This window comes from Bos mutus, chromosome 7 (assembly GCF_027580195.1).
Source record: "Bos mutus isolate GX-2022 chromosome 7, NWIPB_WYAK_1.1, whole genome shotgun sequence".
In the NCBI taxonomy this organism is placed as follows: domain Eukaryota; kingdom Metazoa; phylum Chordata; class Mammalia; order Artiodactyla; family Bovidae; genus Bos; species Bos mutus.
In genome coordinates this window covers 81,668,843-81,689,420 of record NC_091623.1, presented here as the reverse complement: position 1 = coordinate 81,689,420, position 20,578 = coordinate 81,668,843, and the positions used below count along the sequence as shown (strand labels likewise).

Genomic DNA, 20,578 nt, shown 5'->3' with positions numbered 1-20,578 from the left:
TGCCTTCGAATACCAAATAATACAGTCTGCAGAGAAATAAAAAACAATATTGTGACAATTTAACATTTCAATTACACACTTTCTCCTGTGCCATGGGCTTTCATTTTAAATTATAGCTAAATAGCAGTGTTCTTATCTTTCTTTGATCTCTATATTTAATTATTAGAAATGCACAGAACAAAGACATAGAAAACATAATATTAAGAATAAATTACTAGAAAGAAGTAAAATATCAGTCCCATTTTTAACATTTTCACTGTTTGTTATTGGCGATAATATTTAACTTTCTAACTTCCTGTTTATTTAGAAAATGGGAGTCAAAATACTTATATCACATGGTTGTTATAGGATGCAAAATAATTTCAGGCTTCTGAGGTAAGGGAATCTGCCTATCTGTGCATGAGATGCAGGAGAGGTGAATTCGATCCTCAGGAGAAGGTAGTGGCAACCCACTCCAGAACTCTTGCTGCTTAGCATGGGTATAGCAAATAGTAAAAGCTCAAGAAACATTATATCTTGATATGGGCCAGTATTCTTGCTTATAAAATCCCATGGACAGAGGAGCCTGGCAGGCTGCGGTCTATGGGGTCACAAAGAGTCAGACTGTACTGAGGGACTGAGTGAGTGTGCACGTGCATGCGCGCATGCACACACACACACGGTAGACTGACAATTCTTAACAACTCCCTATTATACCTGAATTTAATTTTCTTTTCAAGCATTACTAAAGAAGAGATAGCTATAATATGATTAAAATGCTAATAACCTCAATAATTTGACAATGGGTAATATTAAATACTGGGACTAAGTTTGCTGGCATTAGAAGTCTGTACATTTTCCCAGCCACCTTTTCAAGGCTTCTCTGACCTCGCTGTTCCTCCAACTGTAGATGAGGGGGTTCAGCACAGGAGTAAAGATAGTATAGAATGCTGACACAACCTTATTATGGTTAGCTGACCTATAGGATTTGGGTCTCATGTAGATAAAAATGGCAGGTCCATAAAAGAGTGCCACCACAGCTAAATGGGAGGAACAGGTGGCAAAAGCCTTCTTGAAGGCTTCTTGAGAACGCAAATGGAGAACAGCAGAGAGAATAAGGCTATAGGAAGTCAGAATGAAGGAAAAGGGAATTAGGAGCATTAATACACAGCAAGCGTACATGGCATTTTCAAAGACTGATGTGTCAGCACAAGCCAAACGCACCAACATGGGGGCCTCACAGAAGAAATGATCGATCTCATGAGCACTGCAAAATGGGAAGCTCAGTGTAGTGGCTGCTTGCATGAGCCCATCAGCTGCCCCCAGGAACCAAGAGCCCAAAGTCATTTGAATACATAATCGCCAGTTCAGGAGTACAGGGTATCTCAATGGGTGGCAAACAGCTACATAACGGTCATAGGACATGGTGGCTAGGAGGAAACTCTCTGCACCACCAAGCGTGAGTGAGACAAAAATCTGCAACCCACAGCCAGCAGGAGAGATGGATTTGTTCCATGTCAAGTAGTCAGCAGCCATTTTGGGCACGATGGAGGAAACCAACATCAGGTCCATGAGGGAGAGTTGGCTCAGTAGGAAGTACATGGGCCTGTGGAGTCGGGGGTCCAGGAGAATCAAGAGAAGCATGAGGGCATTGGCCATCAAGGAAGCAATGGCCATTGTCAGCACCATCATAAATAGAAAGAGGTGGGATCTTGTGTGCTTAAAGATTCCTAGGAGAATAAAGTCTAAGGTTGTATTTCTCTTCTCCATGATTTCTGCTGGATATGACACTGGAAATGAAAAAAAAGAAAAGGTAAGGGCTTTTATTATCCAAAAATCACGGTTCAACTTCATAACTTCTGGGTATGTAGTGGATATGGGATCCAAGGACCTGATTCAAAGCCTTACTTCCTGTTTATAGTGAGTCTTCTTGACCTATCATCCACTTCTCTATAGGGGAATGTTAATAAATGTTAATATTTTAAGTAAGGTCAAGCTATATGATTCAGAGAATACTGTATTAACTAATTGAGATGATAGATTAAAATAGACCAAAAGCAGAAAACAATGTGAAGGATTAAATAATTGTAAATAGTTACTTTGACTATACATTTTGTATTGTTATTTTATGCTCTTAATATGTGTAATGAAACCAAATTAACTTATTGAGGAAATAAACACTCATTTAGAAATTTGTCATCTATATTTTTTTAATGACAGGTAATTTTTTCTAAATGTTGGAAATTGTAACATATTCGATCTAGTTTTTTTAATATATAACAAGAAATTATAGTTCCTAGGACCATGAAATGGAACGGATTAATATAAGTGAAACAAAATTTCTGCATTGAAGGGAGATAATATCCTCAGTAATTGATGAAAATGTCCTTTTTTTTCTTTTTCTCACTGAATCACTATTTCTATTTACATGATTTTAAAATGCAGATATTCTAGTTCATTACTCTGTCCTCTGAAATCTTCAATGTCTTCCCACAACACTTATTCTCACAAACTTATTTCTCCAGCTTACTAAGGCTTGGTGACAAGGCCTAAACACCATTTCACTGCAAAGTATACTGTCACAGAGACTTCAAATCATCAGGTGAATATGACAGGGAAGCATGAAAGATCTTTCATGTTAATAAATGCTCAGAGGAAATACCAATAATTATAATGAGAAGTAACATTACTAAAAGGACAAAGAAGCAATTTTAAAGCAACTTCATTACCATGAAGTGTAATTATTAACAAAATGTAAAGATACTTTGGAAGAAAAAACACTTTATTTTAAAAATACCTAAATTCAAATATGTTGCTTGTCTTTAAACATAGTTTTTAATATTCAACAAAAAAGAACCATTTTCGTGTGCTGTGTGTGCTTAGTCATTCAGTCAGTCTGACTCTTTGAGACCCCATGGACTGTAGCCTGCCAGTACCTCTGTTCATGGGGATTCTCCAGGCAGAAATACTGGAGTGGGTTGCCGTGCCCTTCTCCAGGGGATCTTCCCAACCCAGGGATTGAACTCAGGTCTCCTGCATTTCAGGTGGATTCTTTACCATCTGAGCCACCAGGGAAGACAAAACCGAAATGACTGAGATAAATGAGTACAACTTCATTAGAAAGGATTTACAGGTTGAAAGCCATTATAATAGAGTACAAGTAAGAATTTTTTTAGTGTTTACCATTTTTAAAGTTGATACTAAGAAAAAAAATGTAAATTTATAAAGAGCAGAAGAGTATATAGCTGCAAGGAACCAAAAATCCCTTGTTATTAGCAGAAAAAAAATGCACAAATGTGCCATTTTTTAAAAAAAAATAAATGTAACATTTGCAGATCATGGCATCTAGTCCCATCACTTCATGGCAAATAGATGGGGAAACAGTAGAAATAGTGACAGATTTCATTTTTGGGGGGCTCCAAAATCACTGCAGATGGTGACTGCAGCCATGAAATTAAAAGACACCTTGGAAGAAAAGTTATGACCAACCTAGACAGCATATTAAAAAGCAGAGACATCACTTTGCCAACAAAGGTTCACCAAGTCAAAGCTATAGTTTTTCCCGTAGTCATGTACGGATGTAAGAGTTGGACTATAAAGCAAGCTGAGTGCCAAAGAATTGATGCTTTTGAACTGTGGTGTTGGAGAATACTATTGAGAGTTCCTTGGACAGCAAGGAGATCCAACCAGTCCATCCTAAAGGTAATCAGTCCTGAATATTCATTGGAAGAACTGATACTGAAGCTGAAACTCCAATACTTTGGCCACCTGATGTGAAGAACTGACTCATTTGAAAAGACCCTGATGCTGGGAAAGATTGAAGGTGGGAGGATAAGGGGATAACAGAGGATGAAATGGTTGAATGGCATCACTGACTCAATGGACATGAGTTTGAGCAAGCTCTGGGAGTTGGTGATGGGCAGGGGGCGACTGAACTGAACTGAACTGAAGGTTTGCAGACTTTATTTCTGATATGGTGAAGAAAACGTCACCAAATCTTTAGAGATGTAATGATTTCTAAGCCTGTTGTCTAGAATTTCTCATTATTGATTATTACAGAGAGAGGTAGTGATGATGCTTTCTGTTCTAAAGAGTTTGATTTTGTGAATATCTTAATTCTATAAAAATTATATGGCCATCATAGCCCACCTCTTGCAGAGAAATCATGACAGCATACACACTGCTGCTGCTAGCAGTCTCTTTAAAACACCTGCAGAAAAGTAGTGCTAATGGCTTATTAAATCACTATTTGAACCACAAGAACATTCACATTTGAATAGACATAAAACACATATTAACACCAGTATCTTTTGGAGTCTTGTTTAAGCATCAGATACCAGAAAAATAGGTATTCTACTTTACCCAATCAAGGCATTGTTAAACTTTGTGAGTCCAAATAACCCCTATCTAGTATACGCAGTCCTTTGTGGTATGCTGCTGCTGCTAAGTCGCTTCAGTCGTGTCCGACTCTGTGTGACCCCATGGACGGCAGCCCACCAGGCTCCCCCGTCCCTGGGATTCTCCAGGCAAGAACACTGGAGTGGGTTGCCATTTCCTCCTCCAATGCATGAAAATGAAAAGTGAAAGTGAAGTCGCTCAGTCGTGTCCGACTCTTAGCGACCCCGTGGACTGCAGCCTATCAGGCTTGGAGTGGGGTGCCATTGCCTTCTCCACCCTTGTTGTATATACTATTTAAAATATCTTTCTCCTATTTTTGCCATGAACCTTGAATTCAGACTCCGTCTGCCTTCATTATAAATTTAAGTTACACTTGGATGAGACCTGGAATACAGAAGTCCTGGTTTAAGATTCATTCTGTCATTTTCTACATATGTGATAGGTCAGTCAATCTTGTTTGGTTTGTTTACTTAGGCTTAAAATTATAAACCTCCTAAATAGATTACTCAGATAATTAAAAGAAGACATTTTGTACATGACAGATTTTTGAAATAATTTCCCAAGTCATTTTGCAGACTCAGACAAAATTTTAAATTTTAATTTAATTCATCATTCAAGATCATTTGCTGCCATTTAAAAAAATTTTTACGTAAACAGGAGCTAGAAAATCTCCTGTTGATTTGATAAATTGATTTGATAAATTGACTGAATGCTCTGGCAAATTGAAGGTGACGTTCAAAGGCAAAACTGAAATGACAGAGAGACACACATACACGTGCATGCACACATGTATATGTTTAAATTAAATAAGAATAAAACTTAGAACTATTACTCTTTAAAATGAAAAAATAGTAAAAGTAAATAAATCTGTTATATTTGTTTATTGTTTTAATAAATTACACTGCTCAAAATTCAATATGGTAATTTAATAAAAATGTCAGCTTAAATGTATTACATAATTTTTTCAGTTATATAGACAAGGAGCTTCATCTTTTTTTTCCTAAATATGATACAAAGTATGTTTAAATGAAGAATTTTTGTAATTATGAATATATCAATGTATTTACTTACTATGTGAAATGTTTAGCTGTTAAATAAAAGGCTACATAAACTCAGCAAATTATGACTATGGACATGCCCTTATAAGTATTTCTTCATTAGGTCAATTGTGGACAAAATTAATTCCAGCATGTTATTAATAAATATGGTAAAAAATTAAAAAAATTAAAACTATACATATTTTTCCAGAAATTATAGAAATATTACTCCTCCAGAAATAGATGATGTATACTTTTTTAAAAATATTTTTATTTATTTTTTCAGTCTCTTATTTTTAAACTTTTTTTAACAATAAAATGTTTTATTTAATTTATTTTTTTCTACAAACTGTGGCCTCTGATTTTATTTTATTTTAATATAAATTTATTTATTTTAATTGGAAGCTGTATACTTTTTTTTAGATGCACATGTATGTATCCTTCAGAGAAAGAAAAGACTTTAATTTTCTTTAAAGTAACAGAATATCTTGCCCCCCCAATGTTTTATACTTACTTTGTGCCTCTTATATGAAAAATATTTTGAAACTCCATTAATCTCAAAAGTATGCCCTTTCTGATGCTGTTACACAAATTGATTATAGTCTCCCCCTATCCACACTTACTTGTAAACACTGGTAGAGATCATTGTCATGAATTACTGGGAGTTGCCCTTTATAAACTCCTTTTCTCTTCTGCCATCCTGCACTTCACAAAGAAAGTACCTTTATAGTCACAAGATATTGATATATTATGATTATTTCCTTTAAACTGTCCCACTGTTCAGTGAAAAATTACCTTAATATTAACTCAATAAATTGACTGCATTCACTTCCATTTCAAAATGACTTTTTAACTCACAGAGTGGACACAGCCCACAGCTTACATGTAGACAATAGGGAGGCTTTTATTTTTTATCATTTGTGGATGAAATTTTACAAAATTACTATGAAATTAAAAATTCAAATGTAAAGCATCAAGTACATAGCAAATATGAATCAATTGAGATGACTTCTTAAAAAATGAGTAAATGATTTTCAAACCAATTAGACTCACCTCTATAGAAGAGTCACAATCCATGAAATGTGCATATATACATATTTGATGCTCGATCTTTCTGATAGGTTGGCTACAAATGTTTGCTCATATGAGTGTTGAGGATACTGCTTTCTGCTCCTGGCTATGTGCCATATTTACTTAGCAGTCCTATATGACTGCTTAAAATATGCTACACCTACAAAATATCTTCCCTTGAGCAATGGCACTTGCAAAGGCAAATCTTCTATGGCAAGGGAACACAGATAAATGTTTCTTCAGAGTAGATGATGAAATGAACTAATTTACCTCCTAGGTTTTCGTTAAAGCAAAAGAATCCTGAGTGGTAAGATGAAGCAATGTGACACTGTTGGGAACAGCAAATACAAGAAATTGTTCAAGGCAAAACTGGAATTCTGCTCCTTGAACCAAACACATGTGATTTAATTGCCTAAAATAGACAGCTCTACAAGAATGCAAACAATATTAATACTTTTTAAAACACTGTCCTGAGATACCAGAGTAGAAAGATTCATCTCTAAATCATTTTAAATTTGTGATTCTCAGAATTTAGGGAATATCTGAATCACCAGAAGGGCTTGTTAATTACACTTTGAGAAATATTTCCTTTTGACTCTATCCTGAACTGGATGTCAGTGCTCCATAAACTCATCAATTCCAAATTTTGTGTGTGTGTTTAAATCCTTGTGTCTATTCCTTATCCATTTCACAATCTTGCATTACTGTAATGAATAAGCCCTGCCTTTCTTTTCCAGGAAATATGTGTAACATTGCTTACTTGGTAGCATTATTAGAAGGATTAAATCAAATAGTTATAAACTACCTGGAGAGGTATCTGGCCCATTGTAAATGCCGTATCAGTGTTTATTGTTATCATCATTGTGATTGTTTTGAACAGGGGAAAAAAAAATCTCTAAGGTAGTGTTTCTGTTGATATTGAACCAAGCATTGTGAAAAGTTATCTATAATAGAAAATAAGGCAAAGGGAAAAGAGCCTGTCATTTCTGTATTATCCTGGAGCATTGTTTAAGATGTTTGTTTAAAGATTGCTTAGTCTCTAGGTGAATGCCTCTGTTTAACTTACTATTTACTACTAAATATTTAAGGCCAAGAATTTGTGAAGTTGTGTATGAACATGTGTATTTGTGTCCAGTACAGATGCAAATAATTTCTGTCCAGTAATGCAAGAAATCAGCCAGCTTAACTGAAAACAGAAATACTTCACCATGTAAATTAAGTGGGAAAGGATCATTTCTTCAGTACATGTATTGTGAAAACTGGATACTCATATGCCAAATAATAAGGTAGAAATCTTATTTTACATCTTATACAAAAATCAACTAAAAATAGAGTAAAGGCCGAAATATAAGACAGGAAATTGTTAACTCCTAGAAGAAAATATTAGGAGAAACTTCCTTGACATTATGTTAGTAATGATTTTTTGGATATGGCACCAAAAATTCAAGCAACAAAAGCAAAAATAGGCAAGTAGTATCATATCAAACTAAAATGTCTTCACAGCAACATGCTGCTGCTGCCACTGCTAAGTCGCTTCAGTTGTGTCAGATTCTGTGTGACCCCAGAGACGGCAGCCCGCCAGGCTCCCCAGTCCCTGGGATTCTTCAGGCAAGAACACTGGAGTGGGTTGCCATTTCCTTCTCCAAGGCAGGAAAGTGAAAAGTGAGAGTGAAGTCGCTCAGTCGTGTCCAACTCTTAGAGACCCCATGGACTGCAGCCCACCAGGCTCCTCCATCCATGGGATTTTCCAGGCAAGAGTACTGGAGTGGGGTGCCATTGCCTTCTCCATCACAGCAACATTAACAATCACAAAATAGGCAATGTACACAGTGGGAGAAAATATTTGCCAACTATATATCTGATAAGGAGTTAATATATGAAATATATAAGAACCTTAGTGAATTTAACAGCAGAAAAACAACTCAATTATAATACTGGAAAGAAACCTAAATTGATATTTTTACAAAGAAGACACACAAATGGCTAATGGGCTCATCATAAAAAGGGGTTCAGCATTCACTAATTATCAGGGAAATGCAAATCAAAACCACAATAAGATGTCCCCTAACACCTCTCAAAAGGGCTATCATCAATAAATAAATAAATAAAATAACAAGGATGCAGAGAAAAGAGGCTCAAGCCTTGTAATTGCTAGTGAGATTATAAATATGAGTTTCCTATCACTTCTTTAAAATGCCTTTGACAAAGAAAATTTTTTAATAATAATACTTTTATATTTCTATTTTTTGAAGTGTTCGAGCTTCTTGGTTTGGTGTCTTCTCTGTGATCATGAGATATAGTCCCCTAATATTGCCTAAATTTTGTTCTGATATTGCTTTCCTTGAAAACTTTAATCTGTTTGAAATCAAATCTGTGTATACTGCATTTTTTCTTATTTAGTTTGCATCATTTTCAAATCAATTTTCTAAAATTTTTCTAAATATAGTTATTAAAATTTATCTAGGGAATTTTAAATCTTATAATTTTTATAAATTTATTTTTTATATTTTTAAATTTTAAAATTAATGTGCTTCAATAATAATATGTATTGAATACTAGCCTTTATAAATTTGTCTTTTTTTTGCTTTTGGATTAGATGAAAATTGAAATACAAATATGAATAAATGTAATGATAACAAATATTATTTCCTTACTTCTCTTATTTAAGAGTTTATTAAAACTTTCAATATCTAATGACTTATTTTATCTAAAAATGTATCTATAGTTCATATTTTTGATATTCATTCTTTCTATATATTTTTTATTCTACATCATGTCTGTCTTTAGTTTCTGGTTGTTTGAAGAGTTTATTCTTCTACTGATGTAGCACAGCTTCACTTCAATGTATCTTGGTCTCATTTACTTTCACTTTAATTTCTTGGACTATATTTGAATTCCTGAATCTAAGAATTCATCTTTGGGTTTGAGCAAACTCCAGGAGATACTAAAGGACAGGGAAGCCTAGCATGCTGCAGTTCATAGGGTCACAAAGAGTCAGACACAACTTAGTGACTGAATAACAACATTAAGACATTAATTCTTTGAGTATTATCTCCTTTACTTTAGAGGAGGGAGCAGATACATTTACATTTTTGTGAAATATGTGAACATATGTATGCTATATTCTTCCTGTTGTTCAGTCTGTAAATTGTGTCCGACTCTTTGGGACCCAATGAACTGTAGCACATGAGACTTTCCTGTCCTTAACTATCTCCCTGAGTTTGTTCAAGCTCATGTCCATTGAGTTAGTGATGTCATGAAACTTCACCCTGTCATGCTCTTCTCCTGCCCTCAATCTTTCCCAGCATCAAGGTCTTTTAAATTGAGTCCACTCTCCTTGTCAGGTGTCCAAAGTATTGGAGCTTCAGCTTTAGCTTCAGTCTTTCCAATAAATATTCAGGATTGATTTCCATGAGGATGGATGAGTTTGATCTCCTTGCTGTCCAAGTCACTCTCAAGAGTCTTCTCCAGCACCACAATTTGAAAGCATCAACTCTTCAGCAATCAGCCTGCTTCATGGTCCAACTCTCACATCTGTACATGAGCATTGGATAAACCATAGCTTTGACTCTACAGACCACTTAAGCAAAATGATGTCTTTGCTTTTTAATATACTATCTAGGCTTGCCATAGCTTTTCTTCCAAGAAGCAAACATCTTTTAATTTCATGGCTGCAGTCATCACCTGAAGCTATTTGGGAATGCAGGAAAATGAAATCTGTCCCTGTTTCCATTTTTCCCCTTCTATTTGTCATGAAGTAATAGGATCAGATGCCATGATCTTAGTTTTTTGAATACTGAGTGTTAAGCCAGCTTTTTCACTGTCCTCTTTCACTCTCATCAAGAGGATCTTTAGTTCCTTTTTGCTTTCTGCCTTTAGGGTGGTATCATCTGCATATCTGAGGTTATAGATATTTTTCCCAGTAATCTTGATTGCAGCTTGTGAGTCATTCAGCCCACTCTTTTGCATGATGTACTCTGCATATAAATTAAATAAGCAGGGTAATAATATATAGCTTTGATGTAACTCCTTTCCCAAGTTTGAATCAGTCAGTTGCTCCAAGTCTGGTTGTAACTGTTGTTTCTTGTCCTGTCTATAGGTTTCTCAGGAGACAGGTAAGGTAGTCTGGTGTTTCCACCTCTTTAAGAATTTTCCACAGTTTCTTGTGATCCACACAGTCAAAGGCTTTAGTGTAGTCAATGAAGCAGATGTTTTTCTGGAATTCCCTTGCTTTCTCCATGATCTAGAAAATGCAGGCAGTTTGATCTCTGGTTTCTCTGTTCTCTGAAACACAGCTTGTACATCTGAATGTTCTTGGTTCATGTATTGCTGAAGCCTAGCTTGAAGGATTTTGAGCATTTCCTTGCTAGCTTGTAAAATGAGTACAATTGTATGGTGGCTTGAACTTTCTTTGTCATTGCTTTTCTTTGGGATTGGAATAAAAAATGACATTTTCTAGTCTTATAGCAACTGCAGAGTTTTTCATATTTGCTATCATATTGAGTGCAGCCCTTTAACAGCATCATCTATTTGAAATAGTTCAGGTGAAATTCCATCACTTCCACTAGCTTTGTTCATATTAATGCTTCCTAAGGCCTACTTGACTTCACACTCCAAGATATCTGACTCTAGATGAGGGACTACACCATCGTGGTTATTCAGGTGATTAGGATCTTTTTTGTATAGTTCTTCTGTGTATTCTTGCCACCTCTTAATATCGTCTCCTTCTGTTGGGTCTTTTCTGTTTCTGTTTTTTACTGTATCCAGCTTTGCAGGAAATGCTCTCTTGATATCTCCTATTCTTGAAGAGATCTCTAGTCTTTCCCATTCTATTGTTTCCCTCTATTTCTTTGTTCACCTAAGAAGGCTGTCTTATCTCTTCTTGCTCTTCACTGTAACTTTACATTCAGTGGGTATAAATTCCCCTTTCTCCTTTGCCTTTCATTTGTCTTCTTTTCTCAGCTATTTGTAAAGCCTCCTCAGACAACCACTCTGCCTCTTGTGTTTCTTTTTCTTTATAGTGGTTTTGGTGACCTCTTCCTGTACAGTGTTATGAACTTCCATCCATAGTTCTTCAGGTAATCTATCTACCAGATCTAGTCCCTATTCGTCACCTCCACTGTATAATCCTAAGGGATTTGATTTAGGTCATACCTGAATGGTCTATTGCTTTTCCCTATTTTCTTCAATTTAAGCCTGAATTTTGCAATATGGAGTTCATGATCTGTACCACAGTCAGCTCCAGTTCTTGTTTCTGCTGACTGTATAGAGCTTCCCCATCTGCAGCTGCAAAGAATATAACCAATCTGATTTCAGTGTTGACCATGTGGTGATGTCCATGTGTACAGTCATCTCTTGGAAGAGAGTGTTTACTATGATGAGGGTGCTTTCTTGGCAAAACTCTGTTAGACTTTGCCCTGCTTCATTTTGTACTCCAAGGCCAAACTTGCCTGTTACTCCAGGTATCTCTTGACTTCCTACATTTGCATTCCAATCCTTTATAATGCAAATGACATATTTTTTAGGTGTTAGTTCTAGGTCTTCATGGAACTGGTCAACTTTAGCTTTTTGGAGGATTAGTGGTTGGGACATAGACTTAGATTACTCTGATACTGAATGGTTTGCCTTGGAAAAGAACCAACATCATTCTGTCATTTTTGATGTTGCATTCAAGTACTGCATTTTGGACTCTTTTGTTGATTGTGAGGGCTACTCCCTTTCTTCTAAGGAATACTTGCCCACAGTAGTAAATAGAATGGTCATCTGAATTAAATGTGTCCATTCCCATCCATTTTAGTTCACTGATTTCTAAAATGTCAAAGTTCACTCTTGCCCATCTCCTGATTGACCACGTTCAATTTACCTTGATTCATAAACCTAACATTCCAGGTTCCTACGCATATTTTTCTCTACAGCATTAGGCATTATTTCACCACCAGAGAGTTCCATTACTGAGAATTATTTTTGCTTTGGCCCAGCCTCTTCATTGTTTTTGGAGGTATTTCTCTGCTCTTCCCCAATAGAGCAGTGTGTGTGTGTTTGTATTATATATTGTATATATCTCACTGGTATATATAGAGCAGTATATATATTATATATACCAATATTATCCTTTGATCATCCAGAGACCACTTGTTTGCTGATATTTTAATATGTAGTAAAATTGTGAGAAAAGACAGAAAGACAAATACTATATCCTATCTCTTATATGTGGAATCTAAAATATGGTACAAATGAACCTATCTACAAAACAGTAACAGACTCACAGACATAGAGAAGAGACTTGCAGTTGCCAAGAGGGAGGCGAGAAGGAGAGGGATGAATTGGAAGTCTGGTGGTAGTAGATGCAAACTGTTACATTTAGAATGGATAAACAAATTTCTACACTATAGAATAGGGAACCATATCCAATCTCCTGGGATAAATCAGAGTAAAAGAATATATTAAAAAAATATATGTATGTGTATAACTGAATCACTTTGCTATACAGCAGAAATTAGCACAACATTGTAAATCAACTGTAATTCAATAAAAATAAATAAAAAATTAAAATTTCAAAAAGTCTTGAAAATAATATTTACTTAATATTTGTTTAAAATTTCATATGTCTGTATTATGTTAGTGGTATATATTAATATTATACTATTAATACCCTGTATTAATAGGGAAATATTAATTTATACATCACCATACTTATATTAATTTGTAAAATATACAAAAATGTTTATTATCTTCAAAGTTACCATGAGATGCAGATGCTGGAATGCCACTGCATTTATTTCTGAGTTTGTAGCCACAATGATCATATCTACCATGTTAGTCAGTAATCTACTCTTGTTTTATTACAATTTTTATTATTTTTATATAATCATAAAAAGGTGATATCACTGTGCAGTTCTTACACTTGAGATATAATTTATCTTTATTTATTTCAGGTAATTTTTAATAAAGTGTTTTATTATTAAAGTTGCATTTCCAATAAGTGAAAGTCGTTCAGTCGTGTCCAACTCTTTGTGACCCCGTGGACTGCATGCAGCACACCTACAGGCTTCCCTGTCCTTCAGCAACTCCCGGAGCTTGCTCAAACTCATGTCCATTGAGTCAGTGATGCCATCCAACCATCTCGTCTTCTGTCCTCCCTTCTCTTCCTGCCTTCAACCTTTCCCAGAATCAGGGTCTTTTCTAATGAGTCAGCTCTTCTCATCAGAAGGCCAAAGTACTGGAGCTTCAGTTTCAGCATCAGTCCTTCCAATCAGTATTAGGATTGACTGGTTTAATCTCATTGGTATGATCATGTAACCAGGTAGTAGAAAATAAAAATAGAGACAGATAGAAATAGGATGTGACCCACACCTCTGGGAAGTCCCCTCATTGACTGAAGCCCGTCAGGCTCCATTGTCCATGAGGATTCTCCAGGCAAGGATACTGGAGTGGGTTGCCATGCACTCATCCAGGGGATCTTTCACACTCAGGGCTCTAACCCAAGTGTCTTACATGTAACCTGCATTGGCAGGGGAGTTCTTTACCACTAGCATCACTTGGGAAGACCACTTGAATCATAGTACTTATCAACATAATTTCATCATTTATTTTTTCACTTTAGTTAGCCCACTTAACTCCAAAATGTCAAATTTTCTTATCTCAATAAAGAACTCACTGTTTTCTTTATATATTTGTAACATAATGTCCAAGATCCTACATAATTAAATGTTTTGCAGACCAGTGTTAAGTTTTTTTCTGTAATTTCAATGATCATACACTGAAACAATCCTCTCTCTTCACCAATGTCAAGCAGAAATACAGCATGATCTCATTCTCATTCAAATTATAACACTTATTTGTAGATAGAAAGAGCATAATTGATGCTAATATTGTTGATAATTAAAATTATAAGATATTGGAAAGCAGAAGGACTTAAATAGATATTAATATAGCATAACAGTAGGAAAGGCAAAAAGATATGACACCAGAAAATGAGATTTCATTCAGGTCCAATACTTAGCAACTGCTATATCAATTGTATAGCAGTATACACAACAATGTATATACCTCACTGGTCAGCTTTCACTAACCTGTTGGGAGAATCTTTATCTCTACTCCATGATTATGGCATTTGAAAACAAGGAATGCTAATCTTTGGCACAATGTTTTGCAATTACTTTTCATTGAAACTTTTAGATAAAAAAATAAAAAAATAAAATAAAACTAAGTTGGTTTCTGCCACAAACCAACACAATATTGCAAAGCCAGTACCCTCAATTTAAAAAAGAGAGAGACAAATATTTACAAAACTAAAACAAGCAAACAAAAAACCTAAGTTGAAGTCTAATACTTAAGCAAAAATAATTTGAATAATGCTGCAGAAGCATTGCATCAAGCACTTACAAAGTGCTTTAAATATGTCTATATCCTTCAAGCTGACCAGAAATTGTCCCTAGTAGAAGACTTAGTTCAAGTTGTGGTATATAAGGTAAATGTGCTCCCAGTGTTGTCGGAATATTAACTTCCCTCTGATTTAGTAGAGCACAAACTCTTCAAACTATAGCTTCTGTGTAGAGTGATGTTATTACATATCCCTGTATACACTGGAAAGAATCTTTAGAGCAGAACAGATAGTTAGAACAGAGTGGTGCATCCATCATTCACTCATTCAGGTGGTGTGTTTTTCCTTCTTTCTGTTTCCTTTTCTTCATTGCCTATTCAATGGCAGACTCTGTTTGGATTTAGAGTAGAATGGGGATAAGTCCACTGATCACTTTCTTTTCCTTCCTATCTCTGGACAGAAATCATATACTGTTCAGATTCTGTGGGTAAGGTACTATGTATATCCATGAATGATGAATTGTACAAGTTCTTGAAGGGAGCCATTGTTCAGAAAGACAAATACGTAGCTTAACAATACAAAGGCTGAACTATCTGAACCAATACAAAGGCTGAAAAAATTGTTGCTCCTGTAGGATGGAAGATTCCCCATGTAATCATCCTACCCCCAGGTTACCTCAGTGAACGTTGCCATATCACTGTCTTGTCTTTAGTTTACTCTGTTGCGATATGGGGCATTAACCAAGGAAGGCTTGATGGGGCCAAGTTCATGTTACTAAGCTCACATTTTGATTGCATATAAGCCACCATATATAGTCACTGTGTAAGCACAATGAAATAAGCACCAAAATGGCTCAAGAAAGAGGCTGGCCTATCACAGGAAGACAAACATACCCCTCACAGTATTGGGGCCTTTTACAAAGTGATGTTGTCATGAGATGACCATTTAGAGCATGGAAATACATGAACAATTTGTGCCTACCCCCAGAATTTGCCATTTTAAAATTGATTTTTCCCAAATCCCTGACCAGACATCTAGCCATTATCTACAATAATGACTTCACACTAATTGGAACTCTACCTCATTTAATCCTTTATCCCTGTCCTCACAGACTTCCACACACATAAGTAAAACTCTTAAACATGTCTGTCATTACCAAGGTTCCCTGTATTCACAAAATTATCACAGAATGATCTCTTAACCCTAGATAAAACAAAACCCTAGATAAAACAAAATTTCTTAAGAAATTAGGAAAAAGATCTCAACTCATTTTCATCACAGTGACTCCATGGAAACACCATCACAGAATATTTCACACTCTGGATTCTCTCAATCTTGGCAACCCCTTGCCCATAGTACCTACCACTTTTCTACCTTAAGAAGTGAGCAAGTTTCATCCCCATGATAGAAAGAGATGCTTGTGATCTCTGGTGAGAACTCCAAATTTTTATATTATTATTATTATTTTACTCTTTCCATACATCTCACCCTTTCCTCTCCATGTCCATAAGTCTATTCTCTATGTCTGTTTCTCCATTGCTGCCCTGTGAATAAATTCTTCAATACCATTTTTCTAGATTCTGTATATATGCATTAGAATATGATATTTATGTTTCTCTTTCTGACTTACTTCACTCTGTACAATAGGTTCTAGGTTCATCCATCTCATTAGAACTGACTCAAATATGTTCTTTTTTATGGCTGAACAATATTCCATTGCGTAAATGTACCACAGCTTCTTTATCCATTCAACTGTCGATGGACATCTAGATTGCTTCTATGTTCTAGCTATTGTAAACAGTGCTTCAATGAACAATGGGATACATGTGTCTTTTTCAATTTTGGTTTCCTCAGGATATATGCCTAGGAGTGGGATTTCTGGGTCATATGGTGGTTTTATTCCTAGTTTTTAAAGGAATCTCCATACCATCTTCCATCAGTTTACATTCCCACCAACAGTGCAAGAGTGTTCCCTTTTCTCCACACCCTCTCCAGCATTTATTGTTTGTAGACTTTTTGACGATGGCCATTCTGACTGGTGTAAGGTGATATCTCATTGTAGTTTTGATTTGCATTTCTCTAATAATGAGCGATGTTGAGCATCTTTTCATGTATTTGTTAGCCATCTGTATGTCTTCTTTGGAGAAATGTCTGTTTAGGTCTTTTTCCTACTTTTTGATCGGGTTGTTTGTTTTTCTGGTATTGAGTTATATGAGCTGCTTGTATATTTTGGAAATTAATCCTTTGTCAGTATTTCATTTGCTATTATTTTCTCCCACTCTGAGGGTCTTATCATCTTGCTTATAGTTTCTTTTGCTGTGCAAAAGCTTTTAAGTTTAATCAGGTCCCACTTGTTTACTTTTGTTTTTATTTCCATTACTCTAGGAGGTGGGTCATAGAGGATCTTGCTTTGATTATGTCACCAAGTGTTCTGCCTATGTTTTCCTCTAAGAGTTTTATAGTTTATGGTCTTGCATTTAGATCTTTAATCCATTTGGATTTTAACTTTGTGTATGGTGTTGGAAAGTGTTCTAATTTCATTCTTTTACAATTTGCCATCCAGTTTTCCCAGCACCATTTATTGAAGAGGCTGACTTTGCCCCATTGTTCAATTTTTATATTATTTTGAAGAGCAAGATCAAATCCTTTGGAGCCATATTTTCTTTTAATTCTCAAGCATTTACATGCTGATGATGATAATCCAGGAGAGAATACAATGGAAAGAGAATATGGTGAGAAGGGATTAGCCTCATGCTTAAGTAAAAGGAATGGATTTGGATAGGAGTAGGATCATTTCTCTGCTCATGGATCTCAGCCTTGTGGTGGCAAAGGGGCTTGAGTAACTCAATGAATCTATAAACCATGTTATGCAAGGCCACCCAAAATAAATAGATCATAGTGAAGAGTTCTGACAGAACATGATCTATTGGAGGAACAAATGGCAACCCAATCCAGGATTCTTTCCTGATGGCCCCATTGACAGTATGAAAAAAGAAAAAAATATGACACCAGAAAATGAGCCTCCCAAGTTGGAAGGTATCCAATATACTACTGGGGAAGACTGAAGGACAGTTACTAATTGCTCCAGAAAGAATGAAGAGGCTCAGCCAAAGTGAAAACAATGCCCAGCTGTGTATGCGTCTGGTGATGAAAGTAAAATCAAATGCTCTAAGAACAATATTGTATAGGAACCTTGATGTTATGTCCATGAGTGAGGGTAAATTGGATGTGGTCAAGCAGGAGATCACCGACTCAATGGACATGACTTTGGGTAGGCTCTGGGAGTTGGTGATGGACAGGGAGGCCTGACGTGCTACAGCTCATGGAGTTGTAAAGGGTTGGACACGACTGAAATTAACTGAAGCAAGATATGGCAAGAGTGAGCATAGACATCTTAGGGATTAGTGAAGTAAAATGGACAGAAAGGGCAAATTTAGTTCATATATATATATATATATATATATATATATATATATATATATATATAAACTGTGGGCAAGAATCCCTTGATGAAGGAGTAGCCATCATAGTCAAAAGAGTCCACAATGCAGTACTTGGGTGCAGTCTAGAAAATGACAGAATGATCTCAGTTTGTTTCCAAAGCAAATCATTCAACATCATAGTGATCCAACATGATGCCCCAACTGCTAAAGCCAAAGAAGCTAAAGTTGACCAGTTCCATGAAGACTGCACACAACACCTTCTAGAACTAACACCCCCCAAGTATGTCTTTTTTATCATAGGGATTAGAATGCAAAAGTAGGAACTCAAGAGATACCTGGAGTGATAGGCAAGTTTGTCATTGGAGTACAAAATGAAGCAGGGCAAAGGCTAACATGATATTACCAGAAGAACATGCTGGTCATAGCAAACACTTTTTTCCCAGCAACATAAGAGAAGACTCTACACATGGACATAACCAAGTAGTCAATATCAAAATAAGACTGATTATATTCTTTGCAGCTGAAGCTGGAGAAGTGCTATACATCAACAAAAACAAAATCTGGAGCTGACTGTGGCACAGATCATGAGCTCTTTATTGCAAAATTCATACTTGAATTGAAGAAAGTAGGGACAACCACTAAGCCATTCAGGTATGACCTAAATTAAATCCCTTATGATTACACAGAGGAGGTGACAAGCAGATTCAAGGAATTAGTTCTGGTAGACAGAGTGCCTGAAGAACTATGGATGGAAGTTCATAACACTGTACAGGAGGTGGTGACCAAAACCATCTCCAATAAAAAGTAATGCAAGAAAGCAAAGTGGTTCACTGAGCAAGCTTTACAAACAGCCGAGGACAGAAAAGAAGCAAAAAGCAAAGAAGAAAGGGAAAGATACCCTACTGAATACAAAGTTTCAGAGAATAGCAAGGAGAGATAAGAATTCCTTCTTAAATGAACAATGCAAAGAAATAGAGGGAAAAAATAGAATGGAAAAGACTAGAGATCCTTTAAGAAAATTGGAGATATCAAGGGGACATTTCATGTAAGGATGGGCATGAAAAAGGACGGAAATTGTAAGGAACTAACAGAAGAAGAAGAGATTAAAAAGGGATAGCAAGAAAACACAGAAGAAATATGCAAGAAAGCACTTAATAACCTGAATAACCACGGTGGTGTTGTCACTCACTTAGAGGCAGATTTCCAGGATTGTGAAGTCACATAGGCATTCAGTTCAGTTCAGTTATTCAGTCGTGTCTGATTCTTGAAACCCCATAGACTGCAGCACGCCAGGCCTCCCTATCCATCACCAACTCAAGGAGCATGCTCAAACTCAAGCCCATTGAGTCAGTGATGCTATTCAACCTTCTCATCCTTTGTTGTCCCCTTGTTCTCTTGCCTTCAACCTTTCCCAGCATCAGGGTCAGTTCAAATGAGTCAGTTCTTCCCATCAGGTGGCCAAAGTGTTGGAGTTTCACCTTCAGCATCAGTCCTTCCAATTTATATCCAGGACTGATTTCCTTGAGGATAGACTGGTTGGATCTGTTTGCTGTCCAAGGGATTCTCAAGAGTCCTCTTGAATGCCACAGTTCAAAAGCATTCGTTTTTCTGTGCTCAGCTTTCTTCACAGTCCAACTCTCACATCCATACATGACCAAAGGAAAAACCATAGCCTTGACTAGACGGACCTTTGTTGGCAAAGTATTGTCTCTGCTTTTTAATATGCTATCTAGGTTGGTCATAACTTTTCTTCCAAGGAGTGTCTTTTAATTTCATGGCTGCAGTCACTATCTGCAGTAATTTTGGAGCCCGCCCCCACCCCCCCACCCCCACGCCCAAAATAAAGTCTACCACTGTTTCCCCATCCATTTGCCATGAAGTGACGGGACCAGATGCCATGATCTTCGTTTTCTGAATGTTGAGCTTTAAGCCAACTTTTTCACTCTCCTCTTTCACTTGCATCAAAAGTCCCTTTAGTTCTTCTTTGCTTTCTGCCATAAGGGTGGTATCATCTGCATATCTGAGGTTATTGATATTTCTCCCGGCAATCTTGATTCCAGCTTGTGCTTCATCTAGCCTGGCATTTCACGTGATGTACTCTGCATATAAGTTAAATAAGTAGAGTAACAATATACAGCCTTGACTCCTTTTCCTATTTGGAACCAGTCTATTGTTCCATGTCCAGTTCTAACTTGCTTCCTGACATGCATACAGATTTCTCAAGAGGCAGGTCAGGTGGTCTGGTATTCCCATCTCTTGAAGAATTTTCCACAATTTGTGGTGATTCACACGGTCAAAGGCTTTGGCATAATCAATAAAGCAGAAAT

At 36.3% G+C, this 20,578-nt stretch overlaps 1 protein-coding gene across 1 annotated transcript; it reads right to left on the bottom strand.

Moving 5' to 3' along the window:
• Positions 1–819: 819 nt before the first annotated feature.
• Positions 820–1,749, bottom strand: LOC102283330 (olfactory receptor 2T12). The gene has a single exon (XM_005903611.3). The coding sequence runs from the start codon at positions 1,747–1,749 to the stop codon at positions 820–822; it is 930 nt and encodes a 309-aa protein (XP_005903673.3).
• Positions 1,750–20,578: the final 18,829 nt, after the last annotated feature.